Source organism: Salmo salar, chromosome ssa06 (assembly GCF_905237065.1).
Source record: "Salmo salar chromosome ssa06, Ssal_v3.1, whole genome shotgun sequence".
Classification (NCBI taxonomy): domain Eukaryota; kingdom Metazoa; phylum Chordata; class Actinopteri; order Salmoniformes; family Salmonidae; genus Salmo; species Salmo salar.
Genome location: NC_059447.1, coordinates 91029258 through 91045682, shown reverse-complemented (window position 1 = coordinate 91045682; position 16425 = coordinate 91029258). Strand labels below are relative to the sequence as shown.

The 16425-nt window shown below is 42.8% G+C and overlaps 2 protein-coding genes across 3 annotated transcripts in view; one reads left to right on the top strand and one right to left on the bottom strand.

Moving 5' to 3' along the window:
• The window catches only part of snx17 (sorting nexin 17), an 84996-nt gene extending 73456 nt beyond the window's left edge, over positions 1 to 11540 (bottom strand). The window contains exons 1-2 of one of the 2 annotated variants that reach the window (XM_045721180.1): positions 11150 to 11540; positions 10697 to 10792 (exon numbers count right to left, since the gene is read on the bottom strand). In XM_045721180.1, coding sequence (XP_045577136.1) covers positions 10697 to 10756 — 60 coding nt within the window. In that variant the 5' untranslated portion in view covers positions 10757 to 10792; positions 11150 to 11540. Of the gene's footprint in view, positions 1 to 10696 lie in introns of both variants that reach the window. The other variant, XM_045721179.1, reaches the window with a different exon arrangement.
• A 1003-nt stretch (positions 11541 to 12543) lies between these two features.
• atraid (all-trans retinoic acid-induced differentiation factor) lies at positions 12544 to 15758 on the top strand. The gene is made up of 7 exons (XM_014206204.2): positions 12544 to 12695; positions 13138 to 13280; positions 13610 to 13678; positions 13765 to 13836; positions 14043 to 14164; positions 14382 to 14482; positions 14781 to 15758. The coding sequence occupies exons 1-7, from the start codon at positions 12603 to 12605 to the stop codon at positions 14883 to 14885; spliced, it is 705 nt and encodes a 234-aa protein (XP_014061679.1). The 5' UTR covers positions 12544 to 12602; the 3' UTR covers positions 14886 to 15758.
• The last annotated feature ends 667 nt before the right edge of the window (positions 15759 to 16425 follow it).

Below are 16425 nucleotides of genomic sequence, written 5' to 3'. Positions count from 1 at the left end.
ACCTGGGCCCAGACTGTCTACAGAAAGCAGCCGGTCCTGGGCCCAGACTGTCTACAGAAAGCAGCCGGTCCTGGGCCCAGACTGTCTACAGAAAGCAGCCGGTCCTGGGCCCAGACTGTCTACAGAAAGCAGCCGGTCCTGGGCCCAGACTGTCTACAGAAAGCAGCCGGTCCTGGGCCCAGACTGTCTAACTTGGTGATGATGAAAGATGGTTCTCTGGTACTGACTGTCAGTCAAAACAAATGAAAATAAAATGTATTTAGGCCTATGAGAAATTATTCATATAAAACCACACTGTGTTGAAGAGCAGTGTGTGTGTGTGGTGAAGAGCAGTGTGTGGTGAAGGGCAGTGTGTGTGTGGTGAATAGCAGTGTGTGGTGAAGAGCAGCAGCGTGTGGTGAAGGGCAGCGGCGTGTGGTGAAGGGCAGCGGCGTGTGGTGAAGGGCAGCAGCGTGTGGTGAAGGGCAGCGGCGTGTGGTGAAGGGCAGCAGCGTGTGGTGAAGGGCAGCAGCGTGTGGTGAAGGGCAGCGTGTGGTGAAGGGCAGCGTGTGGTGAAGGGAGCAGCGTGTGGTGAAGGGCAGCAGCGTGTGGTGAAGGGCAGCAGCGTGTGGTGAAGAGCAGCGTGTGGTGAAGGGCAGCAGCGTGTGGTGAAGGGCAGCAGCGTGTGGTGAAGGGCAGCAGCGTGTGGTGAAGGGCAGCAGCGTGTGGTGAAGGGCAGCAGCGTGTGGTGAAGGGCAGCAGCGTGTGGTGAAGGGCAGCGGCGTGTGGTGAAGGGCAGCGTGTGGTGAAGGGCTGCGTGTGGTGAAGGGCTGCGTGTGGTGAAGAGCAGCGTGTGGTGAAGAGCAGCAGCGTGTGGTGAAGGCAGCAGCGTGTGGTGAAGGGCAGCGTGTGGTGAAGGGCAGCGTGTGGTGAAGGGCTGCGTGTGGTGAAGGGCTGCGTGTGGTGAAGAGCAGCGTGTGGTGAAGAGCAGCGTGTGGTGAAGGGCAGCGTGTGGTGAAGAGCAGCAGCGTGTGGTGAAGAGCAGCGTGTGGTGAAGGGCAGCGTGTGGTGAAGAGCAGCGTGTGGTGAAGGGCAGCGTGTGGTGAAGAGCAGCGTGTGGTGAAGAGCAGCGTGTGGTGAAGAGCAGCAGTGTGTGGTGAAGGGCAGCGTGTGGTGAAGGGCAGCGTGTGGTGAAGAGCAGCGTGTGGTGAAGAGCAGCGTGTGGTGAAGAGCAGCGTGTGGTGAAGAGCAGCAGCGTGTGGTGAAGAGCAGCGTGTGGTGAAGAGCAGCGTGTGGTGAAGAGCAGCGTGTGGTGAAGAGCAGCGTGTGGTGAAGAGCAGCGTGTGGTGAAGAGCAGCGTGTGGTGAAGAGCAGCGTGTGGTGAAGGGCAGCGTGTGGTGAAGAGAGCAGCGTGTGGTGAAGGGCAGCCGTGGTGAAGAGCAGTGTGTGGTGAAGAGCAGCAGCGTGTGGTGAAGAGCAGCAGCGTGTGGTGAAGAGCAGCAGCGTGTGGTGAAGGGCAGCGTGGTGAAGAGCAGCGTGTGGTGAAGGGCAGCGTGTGGTGAAGGGCAGCGTGTGGTGAAGGCATGTGTGGTGAAGGGCAGCGTGTGGTGAAGAGCAGCGTGTGGTGAAGAGCAGTGTGTGGTGAAGGGCAGTGTGTGGTGAAGAGCAGTGTGTGGTGAAGGGCAGTGTGTGGTGAAGAGCAGCGTGTGGTGAAGAGCAGTGTGTGGTGAAGGGCAGTGTGTGGTGAAGGGCAGTGTGTGGTGAAGGGCAGCGTGTGGTGAAGGGCAGCGTGTGGTGAAGGGCAGCGTGTGGTGAAGAGCAGTGTGTGGTGAAAGGCAGTGTGTGGCCAGGGATAAGAGGAAGAACATACATTCATTGGCAGAAGGAGTTTCCTGTTTGAAAGTCAAAGACAAGAAGGCTAAGTTAACACTTTGAACTATAGACTACACTGTAAACTACAGTATAGACTGTAAACTATACTTTAGACTAAACTATAGACTGCAGACTATAAACTTTAAAATATAGACTAAACTATAGACCACAGACTGTAAACCAAACTATAAACCAGACTAAACTATAGACTGTAAACTAGACTAAATTATAAAACTATAGCCTGCAAACTAATTACCATAAGACTCTGTCAATCTGTTTATCTGCCAGTGTGTTCACTCACTAGCATGAATAGTTACAGTCAACAAGATGCCATGTCATCTGTAGAAACAAAAAGAAAAACCCGTGTCTAAAGATGACTCCTGTGTTAAATGATGCTGGTGGTTGCTTTCTCCAGGCTACAGTCGGTCAACTAGAACATAAACAAATCTAAAAACACAGAAGCATACTGTAGAATGAAAGAATAGCAAAATATGCACATGTAGCCAGAACTAAAAATGTCCATGCAGGAAGGATGACAAGACAAAAAGACAGTGTTGCCCCAAATGGCAGCCTATTCCCTATGTAGTGGCCTGTGTTTGACCAGGGTCCATAGGGTTTTGGTTAAAAGTAGTGCACTATTAAGGGGACAGGGTGCCATTTATGACACCGCCAAGAAAAAAACATGACATGTAACAAGGAGAACTAGGTCACTCGGTAAATATGTGGATAGAAGGGATTGATTTAATTTAATGCAAAACATTTCCTTAAAAAAGGGATACTTCAGGATTTAGGCAACGAAGCACTTTAATCTACTTCACAAGAGTCAGATGAATTAGCGGATAGGATTTGTATGCCTCGTATGAAAAGCAGTTTAGCAAGCTAATGCTAACTAGCATTAGCGCATTGACAAACAGTCTATAGGCATCTGCTAGCATGCTAAAATTAGCCAATGAAGATTTTCATTTCTCTTAGCAAACTAATGCTTCAACCCAACTCTCCTTTAATAGTCCAACAAGTGGCAGCTCTCTGAGAGGACTACCCTTATGGTGCAATTCTCATAAACCCAACGATTTGATGCAGAAATTGGACTAATGACTAAAAATGTTGTGATAACCCTAATAAAATAATACAATTATAGACCATTGCATGGCAGTTGTGTTTTTCAATCAAATTATTAGAAAACATCTGTGTGTGTATATATATATATATATATATATATATAGTGTGTCTGGATTAGTTTGAACCTTAGAGACCATAACATTGACCCCATTAGAACTGCTGTAGCCTAATGGTTTGCTTGTTCACCAGGAATGATCTAACTAATCCAGACTTTTTCTGAAGGGAATAAACCACACAAGGGGGGGGGGGCTGTTTCCTGTACACAGATTAAGCCTAAGAGAAGGACAAAGTGAACCGCTTTCAGCTGGAGGACTGGCAATTTATTTTCATCATGGGTTATTGGTTTTCTAACCAAAGTTGTAAAAGAAAAAGAACTTTGCGATCCAATTTTATAAAACACTGAACAATTGATAACAGCGGAATCTAGTGGGAAAACCTTAAGTACTTTCCACACTACTTTATGGGCGAAAATTCAAGCGACTTCAATAGTAGGGAGGAAGAGCTCCACAGTCGTGTCCGAAAGTAATTTAGCCATTCATTGAGCTCTGTAGAGTTGCTATTTTCTTGAGTAAATTAAACTCGTGACATTCCTGGATGACTCATTATATAAAAAGTAAGATTTGATTAACAAATATGTGAGTCAGTTAAAAAAAAAAAAAAAGGTTAAGGGTTGTATACATTCAGCATAATAAGTTGGATCCACGTTAAGTTGTGATGATATCCAACTCCACCATTGTCTTACCACATATCTCCAACCAGTCATGATTATTCAACAAAACAATAAAATCATTTTTTACAAGTTTCTTTCCAGCAGATGTATTAGTTACATGATTGTAGCAGAGGAGTTTTGAAGTTGAGGGTGCGGTATTAAGTTTGGCAATGAGGATGAAAACTAGCATAGTTCAGCTAGCCAGCTATACAGAACAAAAATATAAAAACGCAACAATTTCAAAGATTTTTCTGAGTTACAGTTCATAGAAGGAAAAATCGGTCAATTTAAATAAATAAAATTAGGACCTAATCTATGGATTTCGCATTAAGGGGCAGGTGCGCAGCCATGGGTGGGCTTGGGGAGAGCGTAGGCCCACCCACTGGGGAACTAGGCCCAGCCAATCAGAATGAGTTTTTCCCCCTCACAAAAGTGCTTTATTACAGACAGAAATACTCCTCAGCACTCTTCCTATGATAACTTAGGTCACTAGTTAAATCCACTTCAAAAATCAGTGTAGATGAAGAGAAGGAGACATGTTAAAGAAGGATTTTTAAGCCTTGCGACATGGATTGTGTATGTGTGCCATTCAGAGAGTGGATGGGCAAGAAAGGTTTTAAGTGTCTTTGAACAGGATATGATAGTAGGTGCCAGGCGTACCGGTTTGAGTCAAGAACTGCAACACTGCTGGGTTTTTCACGCTCAACCGTTTCCGTGTATCAAGAATGATCCACCACCCAAAGGGGGGAGGGGGGGGGCGACTATTACCAAATTTACTGCGAATACATAACATCGTATGAATGAACAATACTCAAAGTCGCAGCTTCATACTACTTGCCAAACAGAGAACTGATTCTCCTTACTGTGGTGGGGTGGGGGGAGGGGTCTGTAGGCGGCTTTTTACTATTTGTGGATCCCTCAAATCATTGTTAAACAGAGGTTTTGTTCAAGTCGGATGTTGGGTACTATAATTTATTGAATATTAAAAAAATAAAAGTCAACAAATTGAAAATAACTGATTGCATCTTAAAATTCTCAGAGTTCAAATGATCTTTCAACAAAGACATGTTTCAGGAATGTTTATCTTCTCCTGTTTCGAACGGCAGAACTCATTTCAGAACAGTCGGAGATGGTGGGTGGTAAAATCCTGTTGTGCTTTTTGAGGTGGAACGATTTTTTTCTAATGCAGTAAATCCCCTTTGTATGAAATTGAGGTCTGAACATTAAGCAATCCACTCCCCCCCCCCACCCCACCACCAATATGGACCAAGAGAGGTCCAGAACTAGACGTTCATAGGAATTGCAGTCTTGAAAAAGTTACTCAACACATGCAAGCTTATTGTGGCAATAACAGCACATTGAAGTCCACACCCAATTCACTTTATGCTTTTCGGGAACAAGGTCACAAGCAGAATGTGTTTAGTGAACTAGCCTATACCCTGTCTGTAAAGGATATTACTAGGTATTCACATTGGAATGTGATGTATGTCTAAAGAAAGAAGACGCATGGGGACAAGGTATTTATCTACATATAAAACTGGAAACTCACAGTAATTATACCCAACAGATGATATCAAAGCATTTTCTATAAGACATGTTTCAATCTGCCACCAACTAAACAATACACACACACACTATCAATTACTGTACACACAGTCTCCTTTCCACACTGCCCTAGTTCAGTATAGATATACGGAGCGCTTGGAAAGTATTCAGACCCCTTGACTTTTTCCACTTTGTTACGTTACAACCTTATTCTAAAATTGATCACATCGCTCCCCCCAATCTACACACAATACCCCATAGTGAGGAAGGGAAAAGATGTTTAGATATTTCAGTAAAAAAAACGAATTACATTTACATAAGTATTCAGACCCTTGACCCGGTACTTTTTTTAAACAGCTTTAGCAGTGATTACAGCAGAGTCTTCTTGGCACTACAAGTGTGGAACACCTGTATTTGGGGAGTTTCTCCTATTCTTCTTCACAGATGCTCTCAAGCTCTGTCAGGTAGGATGAGGAGGGTCGCTGAACAGCTATTTTCAGGTCTCTCCAGAGATGTTCGATCGGGTTCAAGTCCGGGCTCTGGCTTGGTTACTAAAGGACATTCAGAGACTTGTACCGAAGCCACACCTGCGTTGTCTTGGTTGTGTGCTTAGGGTCTTTGTCCTGTTGGAAGGTGAACCTTCGCCCCAGTCTGAGGTCCTGAGCAGGTTTTCATCATGGATCTCTCTGTACTTTGCTCCGTTCATCTTTCCCTCGATCCTGACTAGTCTTCCAGTCCCTGGTGCTGAAAAACATCCCCACAGCATGATTCTGCTGCCACCACCATGCTTCACCGTAGGGATGGTGCCTGGTTTCCTCCAGACGGGACCCTTTGTTTTCAGGCCAAAGAGTTCAATCTTGGTTTCATCAGACCAGGGAATCTTGTTTCTCATGGTCTGAGTCTTTAGGTGCCTTTTGGCAAACTCCAAACGGGCTGTCATGTACCTTTTACTGAGGATTGGTTTCCGTCTGGCCACTCTACCATAAAGGCCTGATTGGTGAAGTGCTGCAGAGATGGTTGTCCTTCGCTGACCATGGCCCTTCTCCCCGATTGCTCAGTTTGGCCGGGCGGCCAGCTCTAGGAAGAGTCTTGGTGGTTCCAAACTTCTTCCATTTAAGAATGACAGAGGGCACTGTGTTCTTGGGGAACCTTCAACGCTGCAGCAGACATGTTTTAGTACCCTGCCCCAAATCTGTGCCTCGACACAAACCTGTCTCTGAGCTCTACGGACAATTCCTTCGACCTCATGGCTTGGTTTTGCTCTGACATGCACTGCGGGACCTTATATAGACAGGTGTGTGCCTTTCCAAATCATGTCCAATCAATTGAATTTACCACAGGTGGACTCCAACTCCAAAAGGTCTGAATAACTATGTTTTTTATTTTTAATACATTTTTTAAAATGTTTTTAAAAAAATAAAAAAATGTTTTGGCTTGGTCATTAGGGGATATTGGGTGTAGATTTTTAGGAGAAAAAATATAATCAATTTTAGAATAAGGCTGTAACGTAACAAAATGTGGAAAAAGTGAAGGGGTCTGAATACTTTCCAAACGCACTGTTTTAACCATAGTTCAGTAGAGACCATATTAACTACACAGGAAAACTGTTGTCCGTTCCCAAACCACAGGAAGTGAGAACTGTCAAAGAAAGGTTTTTTTGCTCACAAAGGAATTCCGCCATTATAAAATGCAGTCTTTGTTTTCCTAAAGCCCCTGTACTGTGCTGTGTTATGTGTGGTGCGGACGCTGCACATTCTGCTGGTTCCAAGGTACACAGACAATCCCTCAGTATTAAAGGAATAATATTTAAAAAAATGTATTTTGGTCTTTGTTTCATAAGTCCACTGTTGATACAGTCCCAAAATGTTTTACACGTCAGCTATCAAGTTCGAGATTTAGAACTTTCAAAATCCAGAAAGTGTCACAGTATGATGTGTTTTGGAAGTGCATCAATAGTTCATTGAATATATAGTGGACTGAGTTGAGTCCCCAATGGCACCCTATTCCCTTTATAGCGCACTACTTTAGACCAGGGCCCATAAGCACCCTATTCCCTACAGTGTTACTACTTTTAAAAATCTGGAGCCCTATGGGCCCTGGTCAACAAAAGTAGTGCACTATAAAAGGGAATAGGATGCCATTGGGGACCCAGGCCAGTCTATTCCTGTTGCCCCGTTAAACACGCTACAGTCAGTGTCACAGTGACACAAAACTCACTGTAGTCAGACTACAGATAGGCCTCTCTACAAGGAAACAGTTACAGTAAGACAGACACCTTTAACGCCTCCCAACCCCCCAAAACACTGCCTGAATTTTGCACCATCTGCTGTTCTCTACACCCCCTCCACTCAAACACAGAGTTGTTGAAAAAGTACCCATTCTTAAAAAAAACATTAAAAAAAACAAAACAAAAAAGACACTTCCTTTCCTTGAGATGTTGGTAAGAACTCTGTTGGTGCGTTTCCTTAACGACAGTTAGCGTTACCCCTTGTACTTTGCCCTCTCTCGCTCTCCGCTACACTACTCACTCACGGTTAATGGTTGAAATCGGTCTGTCCGTGCATCATCAGCAGCTGGAGACCTTTAATGACCTTTATAAATCATCAATCTTTACTCCAGTGTTGCTCCGTTCCCTAAGCTGTCAACAGACAGACGTTTTGCTTCAGGCTACATCTGAGACAGTGACTGTGTATTTTCCTACTAGCACCGACTTTACTGATAACCTTGAGGGAACATTTTCTTACGCTTCGATCACACCAACAGCGTCATTGCATTTTGGTACACCAGAATTACATTCATTTCCAATGAAAACGCTGCGTTTGTCCTTGCAGCATTGCGTTGTGGAGGCAGTTGCAGTGCGTTCTGTGTGGTGCGTACATTAGGATTTATCAAAACGTATGTGTTAAACTGTACATGTAGACGGCTTGACAGAAATGGTAGCAGAAGGTGAATGTTGAACTGTTAAATACATATCCATATGATGCCAAGTACTATTTTGTGCCAAGTACTATTAAGTGTTACTATGACTCTGATGTGGTTGTGTCACTTAGCTATCTTAAAGGGATACTTCGGGATTTTGGCCAATGATGCCTTTTTTTATCTGCTTCCCCCAGAGTCAGATGAACTCGTGGATATACTTTATGGCTCTGTGTCCAGTATGAAGGAAGTTAGAGGTAGTTTCGCAAGCCAGTGCTAACTGGCGTTAGCACAATGACTGGAAGTCTATGGGTATCTCATTGCGCTAATGCTAGTTAGCAATTGCGCTTGCTAGCAACGTCCTTCAGACTGCACGCAGAGACAAAATAAAAATAACAAATGGTATGCACAAGTTCATCTGACTCTGGGGAAGTAGATAGCGATTTGTCGAGGTCCATTCAGTTGAGAATAGCCAACATTACTCACTGGACCTGCCACTGGTTCATAGAATATCAGCTTGCGAATAACTATTCATTTTTCTGTAAAGTTACTCTTGGTGTGGTGCTCAGTACCTGGATGTGTAAACTACAAGCAAACACACAGGCTGCTGGGGAAACATTTCATCAGTTAGCTGCCGGCGATTAGCCGACAGTGGCTAGGCGGCAATAAAGATGCTGCCTATGATGTGAATACTCCAGTGGAGAAATGTCCATGTTTGTAGTCAGCACTTTCAGGCAGAGGATTTCAAAACAGACCTGAAGTCTCAACTGATGGGGTTGCCAGGACGATGATTGTTAACAAAAAAAGGTGAAGCTACTGTATGCCATCAATTTTCCCCCTTCACTTCAAAAGGGGAAGGCATCCAATCAGCCAACAACAGCACAGCAGAAAATAAGTTGAGCAAAAGGTAACACATACATATAAAATAATATGAATGATGTAAATTGTATTTGTCTTTCCAATATATAACTTTTATAATTGAAAAAATAAAAACACACGCACACAGGATAGATAGATAAATAAAAAAAAATATCTATGTGTACTTTCTTTATGGAACACCATTTTCCACCACAATGCTAGCGTGGCTAATGCTACTTCCTGATGTGGCGCCCTGCTTTCAGCCATGGGTAAACAGACTGCTGCAACCTGATTGGCTGAACACGATACACAACATCCGGGAATAGCATTCCAAGGATCCACTCTAGCATGGTGGTGGAAAATGATTTCATAAATAAAGTACGCATATTTTCCCCACCTTCTCCCCATAAAAATCGACACCTTTGCAGCCTGAATGGAGAATGTTTTAGGTACGAACCGGTCCACGTGGGATACGATTGTATGCAACCGGCAATACAATGCCTTTGGACGGTAAGATGAGGACACGATATCGCCATCTGCCGGCCTTTGAGCTAATTTCAAGGCACAAGGCAATGTTTCTTAAACATACAGAGGCCGCTGGTGGGCTTCAGACCCGGGGCATCCGCTGGTGGGCTTCACACCCGGGCCAGCCGCTGGTGGGCTTCACACCCGGGCCAGCCGCTGGTGGGCTTCAGACCCGGGGCATCCGCTGGTGGGCTTCAGACCCGGGCCAGCCGCTGGTGGGCTTCAGACCCGGGCCAGCCGCTGGTGGGCTTCAGACCCGGGCCAGCCGCTGGTGGGCTTCAGACCCGGGCCAGCCGCTGGTGGGCTTCAGACCCGGGCCAGCCGCTGGTGGGCTTCAGACCCGTATTGTATTCTCCATTTGTAGGGTTTTCAGCCATTCCATTCTCCTACATTTGGTTCAGTGTAAACTACAATTCCAATGCTGTGTTTTAACGTTTATAAACATCAATAATCATCGCTTTCTTATCTTTCATGTCAGTGAGAAATATTTTTTTAAGATTATATATATATATATATATATATATAGAATCTTAAAAATATATATACTTACTGTAGCAGTTTTGCACAGATCAACAAGCTGTGTGAGCCTCCAGTTTACCAACTACACTTCCTCCCCAGTTAACTGACAGGTTTTCAGAGCATGCTAGATAACTAATAGCACAGGTAGTGGCCTCTGTTCTCAGTCTGTATTCTGTCTGTCTTCTGTAAACAAGCTCTGTAGCATGGACATATGGCCGTGTGGGAACACAAACCCTAACCCTATAAAAAAAATATTTTAAAAAGGTGTAGGAATTTCCCCTTTTGTTTTTTGAAAATTATTTATTGCTGATATGAAAGATCAAATTTCTTATGTTTCCAAAAGGAGTATGTCAAGCGGTGCATGTTAATGTTTAGAGCAAGCATCCCGCACTTAAAACTCCCCCAGTCAGAAGACACTATCATCAATTGGCTTAGCTGTATGAATGGGGTAGACCTGGGGCAACCATTCCACCTATTCTGCTCCTGCCATTACCACGAGCCAGTCCTCCCCAATTAAGGTGCCACCAACCTCCTGTGATGTAAAGTGGCTGGGCTGGAGGGGAAATCATCTGCAATGGATTTCACATTCTAGGAATCTGCAGTAAAATAACTGTACGCCGTAAACAGACAAACAAAATCAGTCCAGGAACTCACCACATATGTTGATCCATTTTCTCCCGAACGAACCTCCGTTTCGGGAATGGAGAAATGCATTTTAGATTTCAGATGGCCCACTGGACGAGAGATGCACTATTTTGGATGAAAAAATAAAAAATAAACACAAAATCTTGAAGAGAAAGTCTACAATCATTTGAAGAAGAAAGTAGTCTTGCACTCCTCCGCTCTTACTCGGGCAACGCACAGTGTTTATGTGCGTTGTTCAATCAGAGGCGACGAATATTTTTGGGGGGATTTTCTTTATCCAACAATTCCTGCTGTACTGTACTGGATTAGTAGACAACTTCTCCCACGTCAGTACTCTAAACTTTTCCCACTAGCATCCCCGTAGCAGCCATGTTGCAGATTTAGGTCATTCCACCTTCATTGTTGGCAGTACAATTCAACTTATTCGTCGACTCTGTGTGAAGAGGTAAATAAAACATTCACCGTTGGCCCTGTTACAGCAATCCGTTGTCCAAATCGTGCCGACAATTCCCTTCACTTGCGTAATCATTAGAACTTTCTGATGAAAAGACGCAGTTTGCTCCTGCAAACCCCGGTCACTGCCCTAAAATGGTACAAACGACTGAGCGAGAGAGAAAACAAGCACAGATGTGTTGTAGCCTATAGATTTTTTTGTAACTCTTTCTTGTGTCTTGAAGTTCTCCTAAATAGGTTGTTTTGGCTAGCAAACGGTTCTAGAAAACAAACTTGATACTAATCCACGAAAACTGGATGCATTGTAGCCGTCCAACAATAATGTATCTGATGGGCATCAGGTCGATCATTAAGAAATTAAGAAGCGTTGCAACAGTCCTCCGGTCCAAACCATTCCCGAGAGAGAGGGGGACCACATTTATTTCAAACGTTGCAAAACAATTGTATTTCTACTTTTAAATGAATTCACGTAAAAAAAAATAATAAGTATTAGCTTATTTTGGGGGTTAAGCCACACATACATAAAATGTGTAATATTTTCTAACAGCATGCCATTTTTTTTTTTCCTTAGGTAAATGATTTGCTCTTGTATTCTGCCCCCTGTTCTGTGATGGTGCTTTCCTGAAAGTCGGGATGGTCAGATGACTGTGCGTTTGAGCAGTCCAGACAACTTCCAAAACCAATTGAAATGTCTTCCTTAATATCAGCATGATAAAAACATTTTTTAATTATTTTGTGAATTTCCAAAATGTGTGATTTTGGCCATGTAAGCCTGTGCATTTTTGTTTGTCTTGAAAGGCAAGGAACAAAGAAATATAGGCTATTAATAATACAACATATTTAATAGACTACTACAGTCTAATAGGCTCTCTCTTTGAGATGCATGGGGCTTTAGGTAGTCTAGTGGTTATAGCGTTTGGGCCACTAACCGAAAGATTGCTATTTTGAATTCTCTGAGCTGACAAGGTGACAATCTGTCGTTCTGCCCCTGAACAAGACAGTTTAACCCACTGTTTCCCGGTAGGCTGTCATAGTAAATAAGAATTTGTTCTTAACTGACTTGCCTAGTTAGATAAAGGTTAAATACAAATGCTTTAATCTATAGGCTGCATTTTAGGTATGCAAAAAAAAATGTTGCGCAAATTGTAACGTCATGAAGCACTGGCTGCGTTCAAACACAGTTATGGTTTCCTTTTATATTCTCTGTCTCTTAATGATATTTAATGTGAACAGAAAGAATAATACGTCTATAAGTAAAAACATACGATCTTTCTGAACGGCATTTGCTCTAACAGTAGTCTACCATAGTGTTTTTTAAAAATCTATTCAAATCGAGCACCAATCAATGTGTGAAAAGGAAACGAGACAAGGAGACGAGATCCTATCGGGGACCCGGCCGTGATTCACTCGCCCTCAGTCACATGCCTATAGGTTCCGGTCATGTGATTTGCGCCGTGATAAAATGACCGGTGTACACAGCCAGCAGAATTCAGCAGTGGTCTTGTTGTTCATTCATTTATGTTTCTCTAGTAGTTATCAACTGACTGAGTTACAGGTAAGGGTCTGCTTGAGGTCTATAGGCAATGCTGTTCCGTTTTATATCAGATACGTTCAATTGTTACTGCTGATGCTAGGCTACACTCGTTGTTGTTACATTGTGACTGCTTCTATAGTCAAGACTAGAGTTGTTACGTTGTTTACACACTCGGATGTGTTACATTGTAACTGTCTGCTGCTAGCCTGCATGCTACACACACACTGAGATTGAACTGCATTGTTGGTTAAGGGTTTGTGAGTAAGCATTTCACTGCATTGTATTCGGCGCATGTGACAAATACAATTTGGTTTGTCGCTTGAAGCTATAGTATTGGTCAATAGTTGCCTGTAAAATAGTTTTTTTTTTCTGAAGCATTTGTTGTAGAAAGCTATTGTTGCTAGGCTACAGTCTTGTTGTGAATAGCTCCGTGTTGTGTATTTGTGGTCCACAACAACAACAGGTGGGCCTGTGCCATCTGTGCAACGGGACAGTCCAAAACGGCACTGCTGTTAGCCAGTTGTGTTCCGCGGCTGCGGGTTTGATTGATGGCCGCTGCTGCCTGCTGCGGAAAGAAACCACCAGGGATGCTGACTACGTCATCGGGTAGAAATTAGATTTTGTGTTTTGAAAATGATTTTATTTAGTGAATTTTTTTTTTGCAGTTGATAATCTGGTGGTCCTACTGAATTGCACATACAGGACAAATACTTGGTGTAATAACATTTAGTAACATCCAACAACTATGGGACTTGGAAAAGAGATGTTCTCTCAATGAGAAAAACCTGTATAAATAAAGGTAAAATTAAAAAATATACCAATTGATGACTTGTCGTGTAGCCAGTATCTGTCATATTTTTTTTTACTTTTTATTTTATTTTTCTGTCTGTGCCCTTATCAACATGTATTAATCACACTCTATACGTTTCCCTCAGGTTGGACCTATCAAACTGTTCCCTAAGCCATGTTGAAGACCTCCAAGATGCCTTCAGCGCTACAACAATGTATGGAAAACAGACCATTCAACATGCATTACCAGTGTGTTACTATGTGCTGCGTTTAACTTCTGTTTTCTCTCTTGACTTTGCAGAGATCTCTCACTGAACCCCATTGTAAATCTGGACGATTCACTGTTTGAAGGCTTTATTCAGTTAACTAACCTGTAAGCACAACGCCATAATTATTATAACTGAGCTGTAACTTACAATACACAATTTACTGTCCTTCAATGTTTGCCAATTAACACCATTGCTAAATCTCTCCTGTACTGTACTCTCAGGGACTGAGCACTCAAGTAGCTCTGGTGCAAGCAATATGGTCTTGGGGGGGTTCTAAAAATAGTATTGTTTTCTTCTTTCGACCTGTAAGGATTCTGCCTGCCAACCTGGTCTGTCCAGGAGGCAATGCATCATGGGATAAGGTGAAGGTCAAAGGGGAAACTAATTTTTGTGAAGGACAGAAAGACATCTGTAACCAGACTGGTTATTTGTGTAAGTCAGTCACTTTACCATTATGGTTTTCTGCTATGTGACATTGTTTTGAGTAAACAAGCATTCCTTATTTCTAGTTGAACTTAATTTATGAAACTATTAAAAAAAAATGGGTGCCACCTTTAGCTGTGATTCTATATTACAGTGAACTGCCATCAGTCTTATAACTGACAGTAGCTTATATGCTTCTTCTCACCCCATAACTTTGCTTCTACAGCGTTGAACTGCCCTGAGAACTCCCTCTGTGTACCATACGGTCCGGGCTTCTTTCAATGTAGCTGTGTGGATGACTTCCGTGGATACAAGTGTCGCCGAGAGGTCAGTTACAACAACAGCCTCCCTGTCATTTATTGGAAAATATTCTTACAAAATGTTGTATTATTATTTTGGGACAATGGCGATAAGTTGCATCACAAAAAAAAACAATAGCTTATTCATTAATATCCATATTCCGTCACTGATTTGTTGAAGACAACGCAAGTATGAACTGCCAAAGGAAACAAACTCACAGCCTGTTCAAACTTAATAACTGCTATGGTCAAATGAAACCCTTCAAAAGAGAAAAATAACTGCTATGCACAAAATTAAATGGTTGTTGTCTGTGTGTTGTTGGCAGGGAGAGTTTCCTATAATCCAGGTGTTCGGCCCTCTAGCGGGCTCCACGGTCCTCGTCTCCATCCTGCTATGGGTCACCCAAAGACGCAAGGCCACATCAGTCTGAGGTTGTGCCCAAGGTCTGAGGCCTTGTCCTAGGACATTTTCAAGTCGTACTGACCTGAAATGGCAGGGGAAATGCTGAGTGGACTGTTGATTGAAATGGTATCAGGGGTTAATGTTATAATGCTGACAGTGGACTGTTGATTGAAATGGTATCAGGGGTTAATGTTATAATGCTGACAGTGGACTGTTGATAGAGGAGATGGTATCAGGGATTAATGTTATAATGCTGACAGTGGACTTATGATTGAAATGGTATCAGGGGTTAATGTTATAATGCTGACAGTGGACTGTTGATTGAAATGGTATCAGGGGTTAATGTTATAATGCTGACAGTGGACTTTTGATTGAAATGGTATCAGGGGTTAATGTTATAATGCTGACAGTGGACTGTTGATAGAGGAGATGATCTCTAGGCCCATATGACATGTTTTAAGACTAAACTTTGAAAGGCACGCTGTCAAAATTGACAGTGCGGATGCTCGGTGTGTAATCGCCACAAATTTTATAAACGTTGTACAGCTAGCAGCCATTTATCTCGATCAACATGGCATCATGTTCAACATAAGCTGGAACTCAATTTATGTTCCAATCATGGTTAATTAAGACTAACACTCGGCATCTACTTTGCATGTGAATAAGTCAATTGTAGTAGGAGCTATAATTTGCAATATTATAATTGTTTGGGAAAACTGACAAGATATCGATTTGATAAATCACATTTAGGGCGACATGAGCAAAAACGCATTGCTTGCAGACAGTACTGCTAATGTTGACTTGTTCATACATGGTTACAGATCAATTGATGTTTATAAACTGAAATGGGTTGCCTTTTTGTATTTTACCTTGTATTAAAAAAAAAGATGTCATACACGGACTCAAGTGATTTGCTGTGTGTGTCTCTCGACCTGAAGAGCCATTCTGAATGGCACACAGGTGATTTATGTACTGACCAGAAACCTCAATCTGTCCAATTTCCTCTGCGCCATTGAGCAGTTCATTAAAAACTAGTTGTGTTGTTTCCTCTCTCTCTAATAAAACCTCTGCGATGTAACACTAAAGGAAACATTCTCTCTCCTTCCAACAGTGGATTCTATTACACACTGATGACATTATGTTAATCATAAATTGGAACTCAATTTATGTTCCAATCATGGTTTAAGTTTAACACTCCATAATAGGTGTTTTTAAGCCACAGCAGTATCTAAAATTAAATCAGAACAGTGAAAATGTTATGCTGTAGTTTGAATTAGGATACACAACTACAGCAAAAAAATACATTTGAAATAACGTAATAGGTTTGATTGAAAAACATTCAAAACAGAAATCTTGGACTTCATTGCCATGTCTGCCATTTGAGATTTTCCTTTGATCAAGCCCGTATCTGCAGTATGAGTGCTGATCTAGGATCAGTTCTGTCTTTTAGATTATGAATACAATTATATGGACAGATCCCAGGTCGACTCCTACTCTGAGATGCCATGTGGATACGGAACCTGTTCCCTATACATTCTACCCCCCCCGGCCAAATCCTCATCGTCAAC